This window comes from Poecilia reticulata, chromosome 3, assembly GCF_904066995.2.
Source record: "Poecilia reticulata chromosome 3, P_reticulata-male-v2, whole genome shotgun sequence".
NCBI lineage: Eukaryota > Metazoa > Chordata > Actinopteri > Cyprinodontiformes > Poeciliidae > Poecilia > Poecilia reticulata.
Genome location: NC_088832.1, coordinates 10,207,743 through 10,232,774, shown reverse-complemented (window position 1 = coordinate 10,232,774; position 25,032 = coordinate 10,207,743). Strand labels below are relative to the sequence as shown.

The 25,032-nt window shown below is 39.0% G+C and overlaps 2 protein-coding genes across 4 annotated transcripts in view; one reads left to right on the top strand and one right to left on the bottom strand.

Moving 5' to 3' along the window:
• Positions 1–219: 219 nt before the first annotated feature.
• Positions 220–3,691, bottom strand: rxfp3.3a2 (relaxin family peptide receptor 3.3a2). The gene is made up of 3 exons (XM_017303831.2): positions 2,850–3,691; positions 2,431–2,548; positions 220–2,345 (listed from the first exon to the last, which is right to left on the bottom strand). The coding sequence occupies exon 3, from the start codon at positions 2,309–2,311 to the stop codon at positions 1,166–1,168; it is 1,146 nt and encodes a 381-aa protein (XP_017159320.1). The 5' UTR covers positions 2,312–2,345; positions 2,431–2,548; positions 2,850–3,691; the 3' UTR covers positions 220–1,165.
• Positions 3,692–7,231: 3,540 nt separating this feature from the next.
• Positions 7,232–25,032, top strand: part of adamts7 (a disintegrin-like and metallopeptidase (reprolysin type) with thrombospondin type 1 motif, 7) — a 137,888-nt gene continuing 120,087 nt past the window's right edge. For all 3 annotated transcript variants that reach the window (XM_008404673.3, XM_008404672.3, XM_081605041.1), the window contains exons 1-2: positions 7,232–7,683; positions 11,919–12,286. In XM_008404673.3, the coding sequence (XP_008402895.2) occupies positions 7,563–7,683; positions 11,919–12,286 (489 nt within the window). In that variant the 5' untranslated portion in view covers positions 7,232–7,562. The remainder of the gene's footprint in view (positions 7,684–11,918; positions 12,287–25,032) is intronic.

Sequence of the window (25,032 nt, the reverse complement as noted above, 5' to 3'; positions counted from 1 at the left end):
GTTTTACTTGTCTGTTTTGTAACTTATTAATTCACACATTTCTTTTAATGAACATGCAGCAGTATTTAAATGCATCAGGTAAGAAAGTCATATTTAAAACAATAGAATATACTTTCTGATGAGGCTCATTTGTCAGATTAAAAGCACCAGTTGAAAATAACTAAGTTGATCAGCAAACCCACTTTTCTGTGTCTTAAAATGATTTTTCTTTCATTGGTCTTTTGTAACTAAATATCATGTTTTTATTGTTAGCACACACAAAAAAATCACAACCAAAATAAAGTCTGGAAATCACCAGTATGAGTAATTATTATATCACTTGGTAATAAAGTTCTTGAAATAAACAAACTTTTCAGAAATATTCAATTGTATTGAGTGAGTCTGTACATTACTAGCCTGTAGTGGTAGTAGCATCTAGCCTGGTCATTAAGCATTTCAATTAGAACATCCATTAAGTCTTTCACTATGTAGCACAGCTTGGTTTCATTTAATGCTGTTTTTACTTCAGAAGTAACTTCATAGCTCACTGTTACCCACTACATGACAGATAATGGGGACAAAGTATCAAAAATAAATATGTTTTACAGCTTAAGGCAGTGATGCTTGGTACAGCATCTGAACCACGTCATTAGTGCTTAAACCTCTTAAAACATTTGCACAATTTACATCCAGAAGCGGTAGAACAAGACTGATTCAAAAACTCTGGCCGATTCTGAAAAGTCATTATTATAATTAAAGACAAATGAAAAATCTATCACAGAATGAAATTAGCTCGGAGCAATAATCAGCCAATTTTTTCTTCTTTTTTTTTCTCTGATGGAAAAGCAATTTATTTACAGTCAGGCTTTACATGGTGAATATCATGGCAAAAACATTTTTATATTTTAGGGTCCGACAGTGAATATCTGCTCCTCTCTCCATGTCATGTCCATGGCTGACCCGTCCTGTCCCAGTCCTTTTGTCACTTATAGCGTGAAAAGATTAATCTCATAGAAAAATCACAGAATGAGTCAACCGTTTTATAGTTTTCACACGCAATGATCATTCCATGTGACTCGTAGTACATAGAATATAGTGATTTTCAGACTTGTGAACACATTACGCACGAGCAATGCCAGCAGACGGAGCAAAGCATAAAAATAAATAAAAGCTTCTTTTTTTTTATTCAGTGGGTGTATGGGATTGGCTTAGAACTTGATGAACCTTTACGGTCTATGATGGACAGCGTGTACTCGGTGTTGTCAATGATCTGGAGGGGCACCACTCCCTGGGTTTCTATGTGCGTAACGGAGCGCGTCGCGCAAGCCTTGCTCTGAGTGGGACTGGAGACTCTCCAAAACAGGCCGCTCAGCATCTTCCTGATCTCCGGCCTCATCAGGCAGTAAAGGATGGGGTTCAAGCAGCTGTTTGTGTGTGCCAAACACACCGTGACCGGGAACACGTACGTGTGCACCGTGTAGTAGGACGTGTCCCAGTTGGCCGCGTTAAATTTCACCAAGACGCCCCAGAAGGTGATGGCGTGGTTTGGCATCCAGCAGCAGAAGAAGGACAAAACGACAATGGCGACAGACTTGGTGACCCTGGATCTCCGTTTGGGGTTGCTGCCGTCCATGCTTTTCCGCCTGACGAAGCGCAGGAGCATCATGTAATTGACACAAACGATGAACATCGGGATGACGAAAGCAATCAGTATTTTCTGGATGTGGTAAAGGGCCAGCCAGTCGTGTCCCTCCGGAAACCTAAGGAGGCACAGCTTTTCTCCGGCGACCACCGTCACAGTGGAGAAGACGGCCGTGGGAGCCGTGGCCGCGGTGGCGGCCAGCCACAGCACCGCGCACACCCACTTGACGCACCGTGACCTTCTGTAGGACCTTTTCTTCAGTGCTGAAGCCACGGAGAGGTAGCGGGTCACGCTCATGGCGGTGAGGAAGAAGACGCTGGCGTACATGTTCATGACGGTGACCGACAGGACGATCTTGCACATCGCGCCTCCAAACGGCCAGCTGAAGTCCAGCGCGGTGTCCACGGCCCAGAAGGGCAGAGTGAGGACGAACTGGAAGTCCGTCACTGCCAAGTTGGTGATGAACACATTTATAGTGGATCTCTTGCGACCCTGTCGCACCCTCATGAGAAAGAACACGAGGAGGTTCCCCACCAAGCCGACGGCGCACACCACCGAGTACACCACCGATATGAATATCCTCAGGACGGCAGAGCCGTCCGCGCTCACGTCGATGTCCTCGAATGTGAACTTGTCATCTCCAGCGGAACTTTGGTTCGGCGCTGCGCTTTGGTTAAAGAGCTCATCCATCTTTAAAGACGCGCAGCACGCAGAACATCCCCATCTGAGAGAGAGAGAGAGAGAGATTCCGTGCTCCTTCCTCAGCACCCTGTCATCTTCATCGCTTCCCCTTCTGAATGTCAGCTGACCTGGAATCCGCTTTTATACAGGTGTGTCGCTCCGCCGCTGCGCCAGGATTGGTCAACAGAAAGAGAGAGAAGCAGACTGTCCCGCGCTAGAAATGACTGTAGCTCCGTCATTCATTTGCTAAAGATGACAGACATTTACTGGTAGAAACAAAAAGGTGTCATGTTCTTCATTAACGCAAGACGAGCTTGTGACTGGAATCGCTGCGCACTCGGGCTGTGCGTAAAAACAGCCAAACTGATTACTTTAGCGCAGCAACGCCAGAAGAAAATGCAAAAAATTTGGACTCAATACAAGAAATGTTAGCGTGACAAGTGCAACACACAGTAGAGGTTGTGGTAGACAACATTTAAAGGCTTCAGGTTTTACGAGAAGACACGGATCAGTTTAACGATGCACAAGTGAAAACGTCCTAAGTTACCGTTGCACCGCGTGGTTCTCCGGCTGCGCTGCTGCAGAACAGGGTGACCTGCAGAGGGGTGAGGGGTGTGAGGGCAGCTGGAGGGATTAACTCCTCCCTCCCAAACATGGGCAGCATCCATCCGAGCTCACAAGGTCCTACAGGATCATAGGAACCACCGACCTTCCAGAACCTCTTCATCGCGTTCCACTCAGGCACAACCCCGTACACCTGCACAAACAAAACAAACAAACAAAGTGCGCCACCCCCCAGCACGGAATTACGTCTGTTTTACATCAGTCAATACAATAATGACCATCTTGACCATATTCAAAATGATTTTTAACTGAGTTTAACTGTATGTGTGGTTTGATTTCCTAAACATTTAGACATTCTCATTGTATTTAAGCTGCTACTGAATTACTCTGAACAGGTATGCATGCTGCATAATAAAATCAAGGTTTGTTTGTCTGTCCTTTCTATCTCCTAATGTCAAACAGCACATATCTGTCTGTCCGTCTGTCTTCATTCCGTTTCTGCTGGCGCTTTGAGTTTTTGGCATCACTCTTCTGGGCAACTTCTGCTTCGTCAGCAACATCATCTGTTAAAGTGCTTTGGTGACAAATGTCACACAAAGGTCTGTTATTATAAATACGCCACATTAGCATACAGTACATTAATCCTGGTATTTTCGAGTGTCCTTACCCAGGTGAAAAAAAAGTATACTTTAGTATACTAAATTTTAACATACTTTAATATACTTTTATCGATGTACTTAAACTGTACTATTTTGGAACAACCAATTTTGTGCCTAGTATACTTTAGTAGTATTTAAATAGTATTAAATTACAACTAATAGTATATTTTAGTATACTATACATACTTTTTTGGAACAACTTCAAGTGTACTTAAAGTATACTTTTTAAATATATTTCAGACCTTTATTATATTTTAAGAATTATTATATTTTAAGTGTAATAATTCTGTCAGAATTATATTAAAAATATATTTTATATACTTCAAATATATTTTTAATATACTATTAATATATTAATGTATTTAAATTACACTTAATTTTTATTTTTGATTTCCTGCTATTGATGATAAACTACAATTTTAATTACTTGTGAAAGTCTTTATTCATACTTTCCTATTTTGTAAATGACATGCATAACTACACTACAGTACTTACATTGTTTTATGCTAAAATTACATGGAAAGATTAATTACACAAGATGTTCAAGGTAATTCAAACATTGTTTTATTACAGACATTTTAAAACTGTCTAATTTTACTCACAACTTGAACTTAAGATAAATTATCAGTTAACACATTTAAAGTGAACACATGAACATGAAAATTTAAGTGTGACAATAAAACATGACAGTGAGGATCAAAAACAGAACATTCCTGTTCACTGCACCTTACAGGAACCTACAAAAAAGAACAATAGAGCAATTAAACAGAGAAAGCATTTGTATTTAAAGAGAACAGAAAAATGGCAAATAAAAAAATAACACAATTTTAAGACGTTGTGGACTCGCCATGTATGTGACATCATAAGAACTGATGATGATTGGGACCGGAAGCCTGGGGTGGAAAAACATTTCTGGGTGTCTTTGCCTGTTTATGTTAGAAGTAGAAAAAAGAGTCAGCAATGTCATAGAGTCAGTTGATGTTGGCAATAACTATGAAGCTGTTTTAAGTGTGGACTTAAGAAGACAAACTAACTTAAAATCTTTCCATCCATGATCTGAACACACTGGTCCTTGCAGGGTGGTGAGGGGGGCTGGTGGTGCCCATCTCCAGCAGCAATCCGATGAGAGGCAGGGTTCACCCTGGACAGGTCACCAGTCCATCACAGGGCCCTGAAAGCCAACAACAAATAAAATGTATGAAAGAGAAATGTTAGATTAACAAGGAGAAAAAATATTTCCAGTTATCTTTAAATCAAATCATGTTTATTAAGCACTTAGTGTTGGTAACACATCAGTTTTTGTTGTTGAAAATGTAGCTAGCTCCTCATTGAAAAAACAAACTTGCATCATGAAGACAATGTGGAGGTTCATGAGGTTGGTGATCTGGTGGAGCCAGAGCTTCTTCTGAGACAGTAAAGTCTTTTGGTTTCCTAACACCTGATTTCTCTGGCTTCCTCTTTCATCTTCATTTGCTTAGTTAGACTGCAAACATAAATAAAATCATTATTTATGTTTGATGAAATCATTGATAAAATCATTGATGAACAAGTTAGAACAACAACCACCTCACAATATCAAAGTCTCTGTCTTATGGAGCTTAATTTAAACCAAGTTAGTTTATGAATCAAAGTATAAGTCGAGACAAACAACCTCCATGCAGTTATTACATGAAGCTGAATGATTCCTATAGTAATAATCATACAAGTCACAATAAAATTGATAATTATTTAAGAAACCAACGTAAGTTATATATATATTTACTGTACTGTTTATAATTAAATGAAGATAATTAATAGGCAAACTTACCACCAGCTAGCAACACTTAGCAGCCTTCGTTCCCCCGGGCTCCTTTTGTGACACACATTTCATTTCCATCGGTTGTTGTCCCGTTGTGTTGTCGTCTAACTCGGACTATGACTTCACCAGCTTGAATTTACCAAAATTAGTAACTATTGTCAAGGCCCCCTCTACTTTTAAGACAATATTATGCGAGTAAAAATGGCGAATTTGAACAACGTCTGTTATCTTCCCTGCGTTCAAGTTTTTTCTTCTCTTTGTGGCGTTTTTTAAATAAATGAAAATGTGCTAATGCCGTTGATTATAAGGTTTTACATCACACATCTGAAAATGGATTGGGTACTTTCTTAAAAATTACATCATGATTATCCTTTTTTTATTGCAATTTTAATAAATAGTAAAATATTATTAAGGCACTTAAAAATTCATATATATTCATTCATATTTTGTTGACTTAAAGTATACTTTTATTGAATATATTAAAATTGTATTTTGGTACAATTATGTTTAAGTGTGTTTAAAGTACTAATTTCGTAATTGGTACAAGTGTATTTTTAGTATACTTCAGATATACTTATAGGTAGTACACTTAATAATTAGTATACTTAAAGTGTACTTTCACAAATTTAAGTATGTTTGAAGTATACTAAAGTATAGGCTACTTTTTTTTCACCTGGGTACTCCTCGCCTTTTATTGCCGTGGAGTAATTTTGATAAACTAAAGTAAATAGGCATATTTTTGCTCATCTGGTTGGTGACACTTACTCTGAAATGGTTTTAAATAAAGCTTTTCCCCCGACAACAGCAACTATGAAAAGTTTAAGAAACTACCATCACATTTAACGTTCCTAACCCTAACCCTTCTAAACTAGTTAAAGCTGAGTACCTGCTTACATTTTCTAGACTGTTGGACTGTCGCCCTAAGAGGCACATACGGTGAAAATGCACACATCAGCAACCAGAGACCAATCTAATTACTTATTTCTGGCATTACTCCACGTTTGCAGTTTACCATAAAAGCATGTTTTGTTTTTTATTCTTGTCAAAAAGCACAAAATGCTGCCCAAGTCCCAAAGTAGCCACTGTTGGCCTAGTCCTGGTGCAGCAGTCCTTCCAAACTGGAATCAGAACCTTTAAGACACAAAGACACTGTGAGCATAGCTGCTGTTTTTGTGTCACCCTAAGAGGTGCATAAGGTGATAAACCAAATCAGACTCAAGCAAAATTAACCATGTAATTAAATAGATATTTTTTTTAATTTAGGCAACTAAGGTGGTATGGAGTTATGCACACACACAAAAAAAATTCAAAAGGAAGTTAATTTTAAACCCACAGATACTGAAGCTGTGTTCACCAATTCCCCTTTCTCTTCAAAAATGACATTAATGCATTTTATAAAAAGCCATAATAAACAAGTTAGAGTAATAATTTAAACATTGAGCTGCGTGTTTGCAAATTTAATAACTGTCCTCAAAAATCATTTGTGGGAAAACGTTTATGGAGCCAATATAATCCTTTCCGTCACAGCTTCCTATGAAACTATCTGGTTTTAACCCTCTTTTTTTTATTTTTTTTTTCTTAAAGAGTATTCCTCAATCCAAAAAGATCGTCGCTGTGTTGCACAAAGTGGATCCACTGATCTAAAGTGCTTTCTCCGATTTTAAGTGAATGCATCCCATCTGAGCGGGTCCTCATCTGACCCACTGAGAACCCGCCAGGCCTCAGCTTTTTCTGGGCTGTGCTTGCATGCAGGCTGGATCGTTTGACTGTATCCGATTTCTTGGTGCGGCCGTTCCCCTTTAAGCCTCCGCTCGGTCCTTGAAGAGCCAGCCTATTGTCTGAGAGTCCTCCCATCTGTGGGGGTGGCTCTGCAAAAGTTTGCCGAGGGGAAAAAAAGGAAAAAAAAAAAAAAAGAAAAGTTTTCAAGCTGTCACTGGCAGTCGGGAGGAGACTGATGGAGGACAGGAGGAAGAACCAAGGACCGCTCAATAAAGTGTCAAAGCCGACTTTACGAAAGTTACAGAGTTGGAGGCGGAATGCATCTAAAACAAGCAGCGGACGCAAACGATGATCAGGCCCATGTTGGAGATCTTTATTAGGACTGTGACGGCTGAAGCGCATGGTCCAAGTGACGCCGAACGCGCATCTAACTCATATGGACTCCATCTGAATTGAGCGCCGTGCAGCTTTATAGGAAGGCATTAGATGTTTCTGACACGCAGGTCCCCGTCCTGACAAAATGAACCGTTCGGAGTTGGGGCTCCACGCTGCTGGACAAAGAGCGTCTCCCATTCAAGTCCTCGTCGCGCTTCTTTTGGCGCTGGAGATCTGCAAAGCCATCGGATCCCCTCACGAACCAGGTCAGTGGCCTCTCTCTCAACTCCATCCACCACAGGCTTTTCGAGTCGTGCTTTCTTTCTTTCTTTTTTTTTTTTTTTTTTTTACATCAACACGACCTCTTGTTGCGGCGTCTGGCTCAGCGGTGCTTCATTTGCTCCATGAGTGCGTCTAATTAAAGCCAGAGAAGGCAAGAGCCAGACGGGGTAGTTTTCTGTCTCTGTGACTAGAAGCCAGCTTCTGGACCTCTGTTCGCAGACTTTGCAGCTGACCACAGCAATTCCAGCTCATTGTGGTCGCTCCGGAGACGTGCTTTATAATGAGCAGCGCTGTTCCATCCGTTTCCATCCGATCCGACACGAAAACCTAGTGGAAGTGCTTGTGCTCCGACGCCGACCTCTGACCTCTCATGTCAGCAGCAGGAAACCGCAGCTTTACTCTGGGAATTTACAGGATGCAATATGCACAGTTTTTTAAAATATATATAAATAAGCGAGCCAGTTCCCATTCTCCTGCTGCATGGAGACGGGAGCATCTGATATCTGGTCGGAAACACTCCCACGCCTCCACCTTTCCCCTCCCCTCCCCTCCCCTCCACCCCGCCACTCCACTCCACTAAACTCCACTCCACATGTCTGTCCTCCCAGCAATTCCCTCAGTTTGTTGTTGTAGATGCGAAAAGCCAAAACACTCCCAAGGTCTGGGAGAACAAAGCTGGGTTGAATGCACTCAAATCCTGTTCACATCAGAAGGGTGAACAGGATGGATTCATCGGGGATTCAAGGCAAACATGTGATGCTGAGGGGAGGAATCACTCAATCAGTTAAAAAAAAAAAAAAAAAAAAAAAAAAGCTCAGATAGTGTTTTAAAGTTGTAAGGTGTCTTAAACTGTCCAAAATTAAAGTCAAGAACTTAGGTACAGACCTACCTCTGATAAAATACTTTTTTCCCCTAATGCACTATGCATTTGATAACAGATGAATAACAAGTTTTCAGTTTATTAATAAAATGTCCATTTATTAATAAAAACTTTACTACTAAACCTATGTAATGTGATTGATTTCCTTTAGATTTAATAAACGAAGTACCTTCTCGAAGATATTCTCATTTGTCCAGATGCATCTGTGCAGACTGCCTGGCCAAAATAAAAAGTCACCCTTTGTGTTTCACTAGACAAATGTTTCACCCTTTGGAAATGACTGCACAGACTTAATACGTTCCAGCTTGGCAACAAGTCATTCAGTCTGAGCTGACACAGTCAGAATCTTCTCATTCCTGAAACTACAATGTCAGCAAAAGCATCTCTTGGCTGTGGGAAAGCTGCTCTTCTGAATCATGAGGGTTCAGTTATTAGTCTGCACCAGTTCAGCAAAACGACCAAGAAAATGTCAGTAAATATAAATATTTGTTTTAATGTCAGACTGATTTATTAAAATCTGGGTTTAAAAAACAACAACAAACAAATATAAGGAAAGAAGTGTGATCAGAAAAAACAAGTATTGCATTTAAACTTACTAAAACATTTATCAGTGATGGGAGGACAATTTTCACTGCTATAATTATATTTTTGATTGGATTAAAATCAATTTTAAAATTGCAGCACTGGAAAAAAATTGGTTTGTTTGCTCAGTTAGACTCCAAGGATGGTGATAAGTCTAAATTTACTCTGTACCGAGTAACACGTCAAGAAAAGAAGGAGTAAACTCTCACACACTCCCTTGATAAGACGAGTTTCCAAATAAATAATAAAAGCACGGGGGGTTAAAAGTTTCAGAAGTCAGCAGGATTCAGTTGAGAGTATCTGATGTTCTCGTTTCATTTCAAAACATGTTTAGGCATGATTAATGTGAATGTGTCATTGGGAATGCTGCTTCGTGGAGTGAAAATGACTTCGACAAGTCATCAATGGTCTGAAACTTGAATTGGTTTAGAACTTCCCCTAAACATTTTCAGCTAGATTTAGATTTTTCGGGTCATGTTGGATGGCTACGGAGCTCCTGAAGGGTCACTAAAGGAAGAAAAATGTAAAAAAATAAAAATAAATCAGACCTGGTGCACACAAGAAACTATGTTCAGGGATGTGCAATACAAAGAAGATTCATGTGCTAACATTTTCTTTCAGCAGAGTTAAAGGACAGTGGCATTGTAACACAATCGATCCAGGTATTTTCTTTGAGTCTTTTTTTGGAAGAAAAGAAAAGTTAAGGTCTCGTATCTGAGGTGGACGAACAGAATACTAATAAAAGTTCAACGCAAGTTCAACAGACCTCAAGTGTTTCTCATATGTTACCGCCTGTCTCTTCTTTTTGTGCCAAATCCGAACATAAAAGTCGGTAGTATTTTCGCATTTTGTATTCATTTCATTATTATAACTATTTTTTTGTAGCAGTGCCGTCTTTCTCAATCACTGCATTTTGTCAGCCCTTTGTGGGAAAGTGAAGGAATTTCAATTCTGTTCAGTGTGAGACGGATTTTTCCCAGTGATGTATCCTTCCAGCTGCCATTGCTACACTGTCGGCAAATATTACACTGGCTTTACGTTCGCATACACAAGAAACACAAATCTGGCTGCAGTCGGAAAAAGCGGCTTTATTCTTTTAATATAAGACAGGTGGGATCTGGGGATCCCTGCTGCATGTAATCTTTTATTTCAAGCTTGATATCCTTTAATCCGGGGATATGAGGAGGGCAAGAGACAAAAGGGAATCTGATTGTCTGAAGTTGTTTACTCCTGATGTAGACCGTTTTAAAGATGATAAAAATGGGTTATTTTTGTTGTACTACAACAACTAAACTACTATTTCAGGAGAAAAATATCAAATTGGACGCTTAAAAATTGCCTCTAGTGTTCATATGACAAAAATATTGTTTGAATATGCCCAATTCCAATGTTTTGCTGAATTTAATATTTTGCATGGTCAATCATACCAGTGAGTGATGCGGCTGCAATCAGGCGTCTGTGTGAGCAATTTGCCACCCCCATAGTGACCTACATGCACCGATGAAGAATGTTGATGTCGAACACTTTTTAAGGAAGGAATAATTGATGTTCCATCTACGGATCGATTTTAAAGACGTTGAGCGATGAGAGCCAACAGTATTGTCGCCATGTTATAATAAATGGTAAACTGACGTGCTTTGTTTAGTCCCGAGAACCCCAAAGCGCTTCACACAACTTTCAGCCATTCCCGGACACGCACGGTCGCACTTTGAAAACGCACCTAACGGTAACGACCAGTTGTGACAGAAACCTTTATAGAGAAGTCTGTTTGGGTGTCAGACTCAGGAGTGGTGGGGATGTGCTGTGATGCGCTTCACCGACACAAACGCACTTCAACATTTTTAGGATGATATTATTTTCAGTTCAGTGCCTCATATGGAAGTGGCACAAAAACGGCTTTTTTTGGTTGGGGTGAAAAAGTCAAACACAGTTTGCTGTGAATGTAGCTTTTGTAGCTAGCCATAAACTTTGACTATTTCTTTGAAATGTTCTCACTTATTCTCTAAACGGGGATCACTCTGACTGCAGTGTATTGTAAGTAATGTGCCGACTGCTTTAAGGCAGTCCACATGATGTCACTTAAAAAATGTGCAAATTATAACTGATTGAGTTACAGACACAAAAATAAATTTGAACCAAAAGGACTTTAGTTCAACTACTAAGGATAGTGCAGCGTGTGCATCTTCTCTCCAGCAACACCTGAATGGATACTAAAGTTTTTTTATTATTATTCTAATTGAGCTTTAAGACATTATAATGTCATGCCATGTTAACTAATCCACATTCCCCCACTTTCCTCTAGAGGAGCTGTTGAATAATATGTACTATTACACTAATATCAATATGGTTGTTGAGTGGGAAGGTCACCTTTTGAAGGCAAAATTTCTTCGATCTTATCAATCTCCTGGAGCTCTTAGAGACTCATCTTTTGATCCTGCTGATACATCCACTTCAGGTTGGAGGAAATTAAGGATCATTTCCATTAGAACAAATTTCAAAAGCCATAATTAACCCACTGCACATGAAAGCAAAAGCCAAATGGTGAAAAGGAAATTAGGTTTTGAAGCATTAATGGAAGACTGCGTCTGCATGCAAGCCCATAAATGACACGATTATGCAGTCATGCGACGTGGTTTAGAGTTTCAGAGTGTAATTTACAGCTTTACAGACCCTTCATTGTTTAATTACCCTCTTCATTCCCAAGATATATTAGCCCATCTTCCCAAACATAATGCTTTCCCACCGTGGCTTTTACAGAGAGATTTCTGCATGACCTGCCTCCGTATGAAGTGGTTCACCCCACCAGAGTCGATGCCAGAGGCCACTTCCTGTCAAACATCCTGTCTCACCATGCCCGCCGCGTACAGCGCCGGGAAACCTCCGAGGAGAGAGCCGACGGCGGTCGAGTCTTCTATCAGTTTCTGCACGGCGGCCACAGCTTGCACTTTAACCTCACCCTTAACCCAAACCTGCTGGCTCCGGGGTTCACCACAGAGAGGAGGTACGGTGGCCTGGAAGGGGCCAAGATCCATCGGCCCGGAGTCCCCAGGTGTCATTATCTAGGCGAGGTGTGGGACGGGACCTCCGTGAAGGGGAGTGCTGCGATAAGTACATGCAATGGACTGGTGAGTAATGCGATGATCCGAAGTAATGTCAAAGCATGGCGTTGGTGTTTAATGTATGGGAGCACATGCACTGCAAAAACACAAATCTAGGTTTTAGTGCAAATATCTTAGTTTTGCCTTATTGCAAGTGTACTATCTTACAAGTAACTTTTCAGCAAGATGTAGGAGCTTAAGTCAATCATTTCTCACCACTGATTAAAGAAAAAGCTACTACTTCCACTGGCAGATTATTTTAGAAATAACCCGTCCTTTTTCAACTATATTAAGGACTTATTGACTTAAAATAGACTCCTATATCTCCTGAAAATTTACTTTTGTCTTATTTCAAGTGTACTAAGATAAAACTAGACCAAAAATAGTTGGTGAGATTATTATTGCAGTATACACACATTAAAGTTTGTGAACGAACCCCATGACTTACAGCTTTTTAATATGTGAAAACACTTGTTGGAGACATAAATTCAATAATGCGAGAAATTTTTGTGTTTATTTCCATTCTGGACATGTCATTGTATTACTTGATTAAGCTGAAGAGGGATTCATCCGGCAGGACGGTAGATTTTAAGGACAAGAGTTGAGAAAGGGCTTTCTCCAAACCCCATTGATTAAAGCATCTTGGCATTTTGTTTAATAAATCAGTTCTGTGTGCTGGGGAGATTTGCATACTTTCCTTCAGCTGGGCTGTTTTTAATCTGCACAGCGAAAGCGTCCAAATGATCAAAATAATCAGAGTCCATGGACGTAACCCAAGAACAGGGGCTTCTCCTCTGATGCTTTGCCAGACTTTCACTGTTGCTGCATCCAGCAGTGGTGTCTGTGCGCATCTGTTTTGTTTGTCCTCAGCAGGATAGTTACGGACCCAGCTGGTTTATAAAAAAAAGGTTACGTTGCCTCATTAGCCACATTAGAATAATCAATTTCCTCCTCATGAAGAAGCCAGAATTGCATTTTTAGAATATTTTGGGAAAAGGAAAGAGGGGGAGAAACTGATGGTGCCCTGGTAAATATATCAGACGGTTGAATGACGGTTATTCAAACTTTAATGATTTAAAAATCTATTGGGTGCACAAATTATAACTTGATATGGATTTTTAAAATGTAGACGGTGTCAATATTTTATGTACAGAGAGGACAATATTTATACTCCACTATTAAGTATTACATTCTTTTAGCAGCTTGTGCCTCAACATTTATGCTGCATGTTACTATCATTATCATTATTTCTGAAGGCTCATGCCTGCTGCAGATTTGATTGGCAAATTTAGTCAGAGGTGTGGAAGTGAATTACAGAAAGTTGGCCTTCTTTATAAAACCACTTCTGATATGTTTTGGGTCATTGTTCCTTTACACCAATAGGCTGTAGGTTTAAAGTTGAAGTAGAAGAATTTGTAGGCAGTCATCATTATTAATATTTCATCCACTGTATGCGGTGCACTAGCATCAGTGACACCAAACCGGCCCCGGAGCGTGATGCCATCACCACCACCAGGTCTACTGGGTTTGGAAGCCTGCAGCCATGACGGTTCAAAACCTCTCGACTGAATGTGAAACTTTCTCCAGAAATCTTTTGGCTTCCTGTCAAACCCAGAGATATCAAATTTAAAAGATTTTTTTTTTTTCCCCTCTCTGCATCTTTTATGATAGTGCGACAGGATTGTTAGCAGAAGGTGTTGTTGTTTTTTTGTTAAGGTGATTATCTCTGAATAACCTCAACTAATGCAGTTGGAATCTGTTTGTAAAATTTGTTTCACGTGCAAATATTTGTAAAAGTTATTGCACCTGTCGGTCATAAAGTCCTTCGAATTTAGAAAAGGAATAGGTCAAGTAAATTAGAAAAAGATCTAAATTAAAGGTGGTTATGCCAAAGAGTGAATGTAAACTTCTGATAAAACAACAGATTTTTTTTTTAATTGTTGTTGTTGTAAGGACAGAAATGAACATTTTAAAGATGTGCCATTTAGCTTTGCAGGACTGACTGAGGACAAATAGACAATTTTGTCTTCAAATTATTCCTCTACTTTGTAAGACACAGACTCCCATCCTCGTGCCTTAACTTGATCCATCTTTTATTCTTGTTCTACCTGTAAAGGTTGATCAAAAATAATTAAACACTACTTCAGAACCGTTCCTTCATGATTTATCTGTAATATAATTCAGTCTTTTTTTAATATGAGTTCCACCAGGAGAATCAGGTTTAGAAGAACTAAACCTTCTTTGTGAAGGTTTAGTTCTTCATAGAGAACTAAAGAACTAAACCCAACATTTAAAAAAACTGCAAGAGTTTTGTATGTAGATGATTTCTAATAAATCAAGAATCTAAAGTGCGCTTAGACATTTTAGATTTATATAAGACCTTCAGTTATATGGAGTTAGTCAGAAGATTTAAAGCCCCATGTGAAGTGGCTGTGATGAAATTATTTATTTTTATTATTTTTTTGTGAGTTAATTAAAATTGTTCTATTGCACTGAGTATCTGCAACTGTGCAGAGCAGCTCAGCACTGCATGCTGCGTTTGGATTAAAATAACAGCCTTATTAAACAACTTTTCAAGTACTAGGGCTACTTTTAAAAAAAATAAATTAATTAAAAATCTGCAATGTTCTGAATGAAGCAGTTTTCTAAGGCTTAGGTTTACTAAATGTTTCAGCCCACTGCAGGATAATGGCAAAGAAAGACATCACTTGTTGTCTGATTGCTTCTTTTATTCTTGACTGGTTTTATTTGTTAAATATTATTTTAAAAAACTATTGAAAAAAGAAACGTTTGTATTCAAGCATCAGTTTGTATGTGTAATTGTTTTACACTGACTGAAAATCTTGACTTTTTTTTAAATGATTTTCTTTTTAATTTACTTTTCACAAAACTTTAGCTGAACTCTAACTAAATTGAACTTTAAAAAAAAATGTTAAGTTAAATCAGCTACAATATAAATATGACTTAACTTATAGATTAAAAAGGTAATCCAAATCATATTTGCCTAATGTGAAAATATAGTTTGCACTTTTTAAATGAGGGATCAGCTGTAAGTGGTTCAGTTTCAATTGGACCCTTTTCAAAAAGATTAATTGGGGCCAACCTGTTTGAAACAATGTCTTTGTCTTCTGTCAGGAAATGTTTATAAAACCATTTCTACAAAAATAGAGTTCAGCTTTTGCGACCTGAAGCGTAAAAACACACGGGTTAAGCATCAGGACAGCGATCCAAAGCACACCAGCAAATAACACAAAGGCGAGATAAAAATGCAGGTCAGGTTCTGAAGTGGCCCGATGAAAGTCCAGACTTTAATCTGATCGGGGTTCTGTGGCGTTGCATTAAACGAGACTTTGAAGCTCCGAAACCGTTCAGTTTGGCTGAATTGAAAATCTGCTAAGAAGAGTGGGACAGTGATGTAAAACACTGTCACTTATTACAAACGCAGATTTACTTTAACCTTAGTAATGAAATGTGTTTGATGTAAAACAGTGCAGCTAAAACTCAATACCAGAAGAGATGTCATTTTTCTTTTAGGTAACAAAAACTTAAAACAATAATTTAGCAAATGAGGAAAAAAAAAATTGAATCTCAAAAACAAACACACCACCTGAAAGAATTTGTTTTTGTTTGTTTTTTGTTCAGAGGATTCAACATTTAGTTCTCATGGTCTGACATGTTGACATTATTCCACTTGCACTTGGGTCACAAAGTTAAACTGTGTTGAGTTGACGTGAATTCACCCTTCAACTTGTTTGGCGAGATAAGAGTAAGAAGCCCAGCGTGAGGCAGTTTTTGCACATTTTAAATGTAGATCAACTTAATTCAAAATGCAGCTGGTGATTTCTGCTCCAATTAATCCAGCGTCAAGTCTGCAGCCGGGGCTGCACTCAACTTAACCACACCAAACTTAATGACTGTGTAGAATGCAAGCGATAGAGAGCCATTAAAAATTCACACAAGGCTATGTATTCTCCCTCCTCCCCCCAAAAGTCCATGCATGCCTTTGTTGAGAAACTGCTCTTTGATGACGTCCCTCTAACAAGGACGTTTTAGTAAATACTCTAAAAATGTCATTATTGCTTCAGTCAAAGGACTGAAGCAATAATGACATCAGACCCAAAAGCTACGGATGGAAAATAACATACAGAGATCAGACAAAGGATTGTCGTCATGCTGTAATAATATTTCTTCGTATTAAATCTGCCTTCTAGCTATTGTATATTTTTGTCTGAAACATGCAAATGGGAGGATTTCAAATTACAGCGTCTGATTCAAACCTGCTATCAGTGGCTGTTAATATTCACGCGGCCTGCCTTCAAACGTCCAATGTGAAACATTCTGGGCTGATCTCACTGCAGTGTCTGAAGTATAACATTAAAACAGAATGTGCTTTCAGCTCATTCTGTCAGCTGAAAGCAATATGTGTTGCTTGAGCTTTTTATGTATTTTGTCACATGTAGCAGAATGTGTAATGGCTGTTTCAGTAATATCGACCAACACACAGTGGGCCATGATTAGAATATTGGAGGAAAAATGATTTTCACAAGTTTCTGAAAAGTGTTGTGAATACACAGTCACATTCAATATGACAGAATATGCCATTTGATGAACAACCTTCTAAGTAGGTATTAGCTTGATTTTCATTAACCCCACATTACTCTTGTTAGTATTCTAATCTTAAATCTCATATATTCATTAGCTGAACCTCATCATTAATAGAAACAATGTGGGTAATTAACTTGGATAATGTTTCAGTTAGTAAATTCAGGTACAGAGTAATAGCATTGAATATATCCTAATTCACTAAGTATGACTGAGCACCCAGACACAGAATGTTGGTCTTCATCGAGATTCCTTATCTGATTTTGGTTCGAATCCTAACTGCTCGGTTTCATCACACAGAAATTATTTGGCTTTAAACCTTTGTAGCTCTGGGTGTGTGTACCGGGTCCATTGTCTTGGTCTCGTGAGGGAAGCCGTTTTCGAGGCTTTTGCTGCTTTTGACTCGTTTTCTTCCAGGATTCCTCTGAGCTCGGCTGTATCCGCATTCCCATCAACTCTGAATCTTCTCCCTGAAGAAACGCGTTGCCAGAGCGTGATTCGGTCACCGACATGCCGCACCTTGAGAATGAGGTTTTCAGTTGGATGCACATTGTGAGATCCACGTGACGTTTGCCAGCCTTCAGAGTGACTTCTTCCAGCTTTCTCCTTGCCGTTCTTTCGTAAGAAGCAGCTGTGTGGAGGGCTTGAATAATGGCTGTCCTGTCCCCTGGATGTCCTACATTAAGCTGTGGTTCCCTGCAGCTCCTCTGGGGTTACCTCTTGGCTGCTTCGGATGAATCCTCCGCCTGCCTGGCCTGTCTGTTTATGTGGACTAGCATGTCTCGCATGTTTGGGACTGTGCCGTACTCTTCTGTTTTGGAAACGATGCCTGGAAGAATGCTTTAAGGTGCTGAGAGCCTGGGGTTTGGTTTTGTAACCTGACACGGTCTTAAAATTCTCCGTAACTTCATCCCTGAGCAGTCCGCTGTGCTCTTTTATCTTGATTGTTGTTTCCTCGTGTTCTCTAATAAACCTCCACAAACATCTGGTTTTACAGTGAGATTACATTACACACAGGTGGACTCTATTTGCTAATGGGGGATTTCTCAAGGCCATTCATTTTGTTTAACGATTTCAGAAATGTTTTATGAACCCTTTGTCTTTTTAAAAAAAATGTATTTCATTGAAATATAGTGAGCTAGACTTACTATTGTACAACACAGTTTTTATTGTTTTATCTGTTTTTATGCTTCAGCTGCCGGATTGTTGTTGTTTAGAGAAACTCTTGTATTCCAGGAGCCAGCTAATTGCCCGTTTACAAAAGCAGTCTTTGGAAACCGTCTGAGAACTTTTTCTATATATATATTTCCTGTCTCTCTCTTTCTCTCGCTTGAGTGTAAACTTTCTGTGGAGCAAACATACTGTTAGAAATGGTCTTCGAAGCAAAGTAAGGAGCAGATGTACTTCCTGTTTGAGCGCTTCTCGTTTTCTTTCACTCTTAAAATGGAATTGCTTCTTCCGTTATATTTGACGTGCAGTTTATTAAAGTTTAGGTAAATGTGTTAAGCCAGTTGTCGGTTAAGAAAAACATTTGCTTAATTGGTTAATATAAAACCAAGACATGTTTGGATATTTTATAAATTCTCCACTGCCTCGGGGCGTTTAGATGATTTCAGCCTGAACGAAACGCGTTTCCTACCATACGTAGCTCCAGCTCCTCACCGACACACTGTGATGCGTAAATTCGAAGTCTGTCTTACAGTTGCTCGGGCTCAGCGCATTTATGAAGTGTGTAGTCGATATAATATCGATCTCATATATTTGTTTGAGGAAACGTCTTTGCAGTTTGAGTGGAAGCAGTTCCCTGAGAGATTCATTTGGTTAACAATGGGTGTGTGCTGCCTGTGTTTATTTTAAAAGACGGTTCCAGTGGGAAGGGTTTTGGAAATCAAACTTATCCACTTTAACCTCCTGCTCAATTGCTCTGTGGATTCATTTTTCCCTGGATTCCAAATCCTTTTCTCCGTCCCAGCGAACAGTGCTCTTTTCATATGACAACATCTTTTGGACTGAATCTTAACTACATGAAGGAGGACTAAGACCTTTAAAGGGGCAGATGCTCAAAGTAAAAAAAAAAAAAAGTACAATAACATTGAACTGTCTTGTTGCAGTAGGTCACTTTTGTTGCAACGTCACAGTGTCTTATTGCAATTACATATTTTAATTTTATTTTACTCCTTTCCTGATTTACATAAAAAGTTATAGAACATGATGAATATGATTTATAACCTTTGCTTTTACTTTATATCATTCTTTTTCACCCATCTTTTCAGGAATACGCGTAACAAGCACCTTTTGTTTTTCCTGGCCTCCTTCGCAGGGCGACTTGGCAACGCAGCACAATATATTCTCTGCAAATTTTCCTTTTGTCAGATCTGAAATTGCATGGCCAAACAACGAGGAGAACAGATGACTATAATTTGGCTATTTCTGAAATACAACAGCATAGGTAAGATACTTTGCAAATACATAATGTATGTATTTTGTGGACTATAAAAGTCCACAAAATAGTAAGCCATAATATTAAGGTACATTAACTAATGTTCATAAATCTGCAGGATTAGTGCTTTCCCTCTTTCCACTGAGGGATCGGTAATGTGAACTGTTGCTCTGAGCCGTTTTGGTTTTTAATTGGCAGAGACTGAGGTACCATCTGTATCACTTCTGCTGTACTGGTTCTGTTTTGTGACAAGAGTTGAATTGAAAGCTGTAGCTGCTGATTTACCACTTAATCTCTCTTATACCCCCTCAGAGAGCTACAGGGTGTTTAAAAACAGAATGAGGTTAAGCAACTTACCTGAGCGAGGCTCTCTTTTAAGAATAGCTGGGGTCAGACCTGAAGACGGTCTACAGTTCCTTGCATTCTGAACTGTGTAAAGCGTTTGATGTAGCCACACTCATTAGATACAGGCTGTTATTCAACCACGGCGATATTTGGGCCGTCAAAAATCAAAGATGTGCATTTCGTATAACTGTTCTCTCAGAGAGATTACGTTTCTTCTAACTCTCGTCACTCGTGGAACAGCTTCATCACAATCCCATTTGTGAAGTCTAACATTTCTCATTTTAGGCTTCAGTAATGATAAAAGCAGATACGCACAAGAACACTACAGCCAAGACTTGTGTTTCTGACCGTAAGACCTATAACCCAAATTTGAAACATTACAGTTTGAATTAAGATCCTGTATGAATCTCAACATCATCCTCAAGTTGAACTGTAGTTTATTGTGCAGAGCTTCAAACGTGACATGAATGAGCAGAAACATAGCCACCAAAACATGTAGACTCAAGCAGTGCGTGTCCAACATTCAACGCTTTCAGAAATACAATTATTCTTTTTCTCCCCCTTTATCTGTCAGTTGCTCACAGCTACATCTGTAAGAAAGTTCACCTAAGGTAAATGTTAATCATGTTGTGATAAAACTAGAAAGGCGTGAGCTGCGGTAGAGGCGGATCAAAAAGTACCTCCAGTTGCTCAGCTTCCTTCTCTTTTTCCGCCATTTTTGCACGCCAATCAAACCGTAAAGCACAAATGTGACGGTTAAAATCCCTACTGGGGTCATTTTGCAGCTTGTTGGGTGGCTGCAGAATATTAAGTGGCATGTAAAGTTACCTGCAAATGCCTCCACGGCATGTTTAGATTCTGCCGTTGTCTCTACTCGCCAGTAATCACCCCTGGGTGATCAACGTCTCTCAGTGACTTATAAGCTATAGCTCGACTTTGTTTACTTTGCCTCCTGCTCCTCTGGCAGAGCTCAGGCTGCCAGCTGGTTCCAAAAACCCACATAAGGACACATTTGATCTCACTGAGGTTGACTGATGATTTATACTGTCACTCTGAAGCCAGATTTGAGCCTGGGAGCCGATAGTAAAAATACACTCATACCTGAAAATTCATTCTCAGCAACTTCCATTCTAATCTTTTCGTATGATACAAAACTTTACACACTGAGACTTTAACCCTCCGTCATCTGCCTGTTTCTGCTCAGACTGTCAGCCGCTGCTGAAAACACCAGCCGGAGCAGCATATAGCCCCCAAACTTTGCTTTGTTTCGTTTTTTATAATGAACAATTTAAAGTAGAGGATTAGAAAAACAACAAAAAAAAGTATTTGATTTAATTTTCAAAAAGATTTACCTGTATTATCTGAAAAGTTTTACCAGATGTTTTCTAAGCTGTAGCTTAGTGAGCAGATGTGTTCAGATGAGCAGTGGGGTTTAGAGCAGGTAGCTCAGATGTTACCATCTGTTCAGGAAGTTTTTTTTTTGTTCTTGTAGGTTTGTTTGAGGTGGAGCAGATCCGTAAATACAATGAATACATCTTCTGAAATGTCTCTGCCGTCAGTCTCTAGAGGAAATAAATATGTTGTTTTTGGTCATTTCATTTCTCTGTGCTGGTGCGTACATACTCTGTGTCCAAAGAAATTAACAACATTCTGAAACCAAATCACAAATAATAAAAACAGAAATTGATCTTAGGATTTCTTAATAGAACTGGCTTGATTTTAGGTATTTGTACTGGCCATAAGGACACCTGTGTAACATGACCCCTAAGGCTCCTTTTATCCTGGATTAGTTCAGTTTGTTTAGAAAAAATGGGACAATGCATATTAACATTTGCATTAGATTATAGCAAAGTTACTAAATTACATCTCTAGCCCCACTACCAGGTTGGAGAAAAAAGCAAATATTACACTACTAAATAGAAAGTGTATAAAATAGGTCAAGAATATATGAACGATTATTCATATGTTTTAATATGTTCCTGTGCAATCCAGGAGTCCAGAAAAATTGCTTCATTCATACTGTACAGATATTTAGAATAACAGTAAATCTAAATAAAACTTTGACATCTATGCCAAATGATATGTAAACCATGGAGGTTTTGAGGTCACAAATAACTTTTCCAAACCAGAGCCTGAAATAGATAAAAAATTTATGTAGCAGAATTTGATGGCGTTGATATGAATTTTTGCAGCTGGGGACCATTGCTCACAGAATCTACAAAATAATTACCCAGAGCTGTAGTGATTTCCTAGGGTTAACAAAAAACCTAAGGATTAAGGTAGAGAAACAACCAATCAGAACCAGGAGATGGGTCTTGCTGTCAATCACCCTCGTGTACACACTGCTCACTCCTTCCATCCTTCCCATACAGGAACCTGATGCTCAGGCTCATTAGCATGACCACTGATGATGGTGGATAAACAGATTTCCTGTAACAGTAAGTTATTTTTCTGCCATTAGCACATTGAGCATGGTTGACAGAGCTGAGTCCGTCCTGCTGGCTCTGATTGGTTGCTTCTGACTGGGAGCGGAATATTTCCACAGATACAAAAAAAACAGGAAGGAGGCAGAGGAGCTCGATTTTTTTTTTTCCACAGACTCTACCTACTGTTATACTGGTGACACTTTCAACAAAAACATAAGAAAAGAAAATATGAAACATATTTATAAAAGTTACAAACTGCAGGTTTAACAACTAGACTTCTAACAGAAGTTAGAAAGGATGTTATCTGACTTTCAGCCATTTCTTGAGGAAATTATGCCCTGCATACAGTATCCAGGACCTTAAAACTGTTTAAATATGTCTGGGCGTCGGGATAGTTAGAGAAACCTAATTGCAGTGTGAAGGCAATTATGACTTCTGCACTCCCCGTCATCAAAATAGGTTTTCCTTGCCGACTTCCTGTTCTCTCCATCCCAGTACTGACACCGGATAAAACACATCTGCACCAGGCCGGCTCTTAGAAATGAAAAGCTTTATTGTGGAGAGATTCCCCCAAACCTCCCTAAAAAACTTGAAATTTGTTGACAGTGTAGCTTAAAAATGGATCATGGATATTTTCCTGTTTACCCCCTACTTATAAAAATGTATCTCTCCATCAAAAATGAGAACTTCTAAGAGGAGATACCTTATGCTTGCAACCTTTGGGTCATGCCAGGAATACTATCCCCTAAGAACTCTGCTGCATTAAACGATGCAGACTTCAACAGCGGCGCAGAGATAAGTCGGCATTTACAAACACTTGTGGCACACCAACAAGTGGAGTGTGTGAAGGCTTTTTTTTTTTTTTTCCTTTTACTGCTGACGAAACGACACTAAAACTTAACACTTGTAAAAGAACAGCAACTATTTAGCATTTGTTTTTATTTGAAGTCACTGAGAGCACTTTGATTTTATTATTCCTAAGTACGCACGTCCAAAACTGTCTGGTGGTAATAAAATCACTTGCACTATAAGTCTCAGGATATAAGATTCATCTCACTATAAGACTCATCTTTTGTTTGCGGTAAATCTGGGCAGAACATCTCATTACCGCTCGTCTACACACACATGCTGTTGTAAAATACGATTCCCCTGATATGATTTCATTTCACCTGTCGCTCATTGCATCAGTCCAGACATCACAGATGCCTTTTTATTTTTTTAAAACCATTGTCTTTACTTATACACACAACACTCCAACAGAGAAACTCATAACATACCCAGTAGAAGGAATCCAGCCTGATCTTTAAGACAAATGTTGAAATGTTTTCCATTTCACTTGAGTATCTTTTGATGCTAGATGGCATGTAGGTTTAATATAAGAACAAATGCATCTTCTCTACAAAACCCAGCTATAATGACTCCTCTGATGTGTCTACAGGTCATTTAAGACCTTTAAATGACCTTCTTAACATGCTCATATCACATTTCTGCTACTCCTGTCTCTCTCTGAATCTGTTGGTGACGCGAGTCGCCGTCCCTCGTGCACCGTTCAGCGTTCACCTTGTAGTCCGTTTAGTATGCCAGCCCTCCTGTCTGAGCTCCACGGGAGCTCCTTGACAGCTGAAGGAGAGTTAACCGGAGCAGGCGATGGACGGGAATTAAATATAAGGCCAGGATGGTCAGAAGGAAAAGAAGAAAAGTGGCCGTTGATATTGTTTTCTGCTGTCACTGTAATTTATGGTGCGGAAATTTAGCTTTTGTAGTTGTGTTTTTCCATTCTTTATCAGGGTTCCTGAGATTTGCAGGTCACAAACTGCTTTGATTGTCATCTTTCATATAATTGTAGAAAAATCAGTCTGTATTGCATGCCATCAGGTCTCCTCTGCTATATAGATGCTTTTACAAGACAATGTTTTACAGTTTATTGGTAAAAATCTTTTATTGCGTTTTTGTAATCTGACAGTGAAAGTGTTAGACATTTCCAGGTTTCAATCTGAGTACACTAGGAAGAAAACCAAATTCTCCTGTTGAGAAACACCAATGCCACTTTGACAACAGTCATGAGCCTCATGCTGGGCTGGAGCTTACAGATGGTGGGACTGTTCTGCTGTTTGTCTTTGCACAATCTTTGGATTGTCAGGGGGTCCTGGGTCTCATCTCATCGACTCCTCAGCTGGTTTTCTATAGGATTTAGTTCTGGGGATGATTGACATGGCTATGGAAGAAGGTTATTTGTTTCTGAACTATTGCTGCTGATTTTCTTTGATTTTTTTCATGTTTTGAAACATTAACTTGTTGAGAAACAACCACTTTGAGTGTTCTGGCATAAGTCATCAGATAATCATATAAAATGTCCTGGGGTCTCTGGCTGCGCACAAGACATAAATGTCTGTGAAGCCAATATTAGCATAGGTCTGCTTATATGTTTGACACGTCAAAGTTAAAGCTCAGAGAGACACCAAGTCAAATATTCTAAATTTACTACTAACAACTATTACAAGTGAAGTAAAAATCAAACTATGCTTCAGGTACATTTGATTTGTGCCATTATATCTATTCCAGCTTCAGGTTAATTTATCACTTTGTAACCTGATTTTGTATATTTCATCCCGTCCTTCCACTATTTCTTACCTGGGAAAAACCCATTTTGGTCATGTGTCTCTGCATACCTGTCATATATTTATGTATTACATGTGTTAAACAAGTACTTATTTCTATAAGTTGGCCATTTGGGTCAGAAGACTGACTAAAAAGATATAATAAAAAAAAAAACTAAAACTGTTTATGTGAAAATGTGGTTTTATTACAAACTGTAGCTTAAGTTTGAGAAGATTTTAGGCAATCAAAAGGCAACTTGATATGATGAATCTTGGTAAAACATATTCATTAGCTACATTTAAACTTAAAAAATATAAACTCCCAAAATTGCAAAATTATCTCTTGACACTAGTTATTTTTGT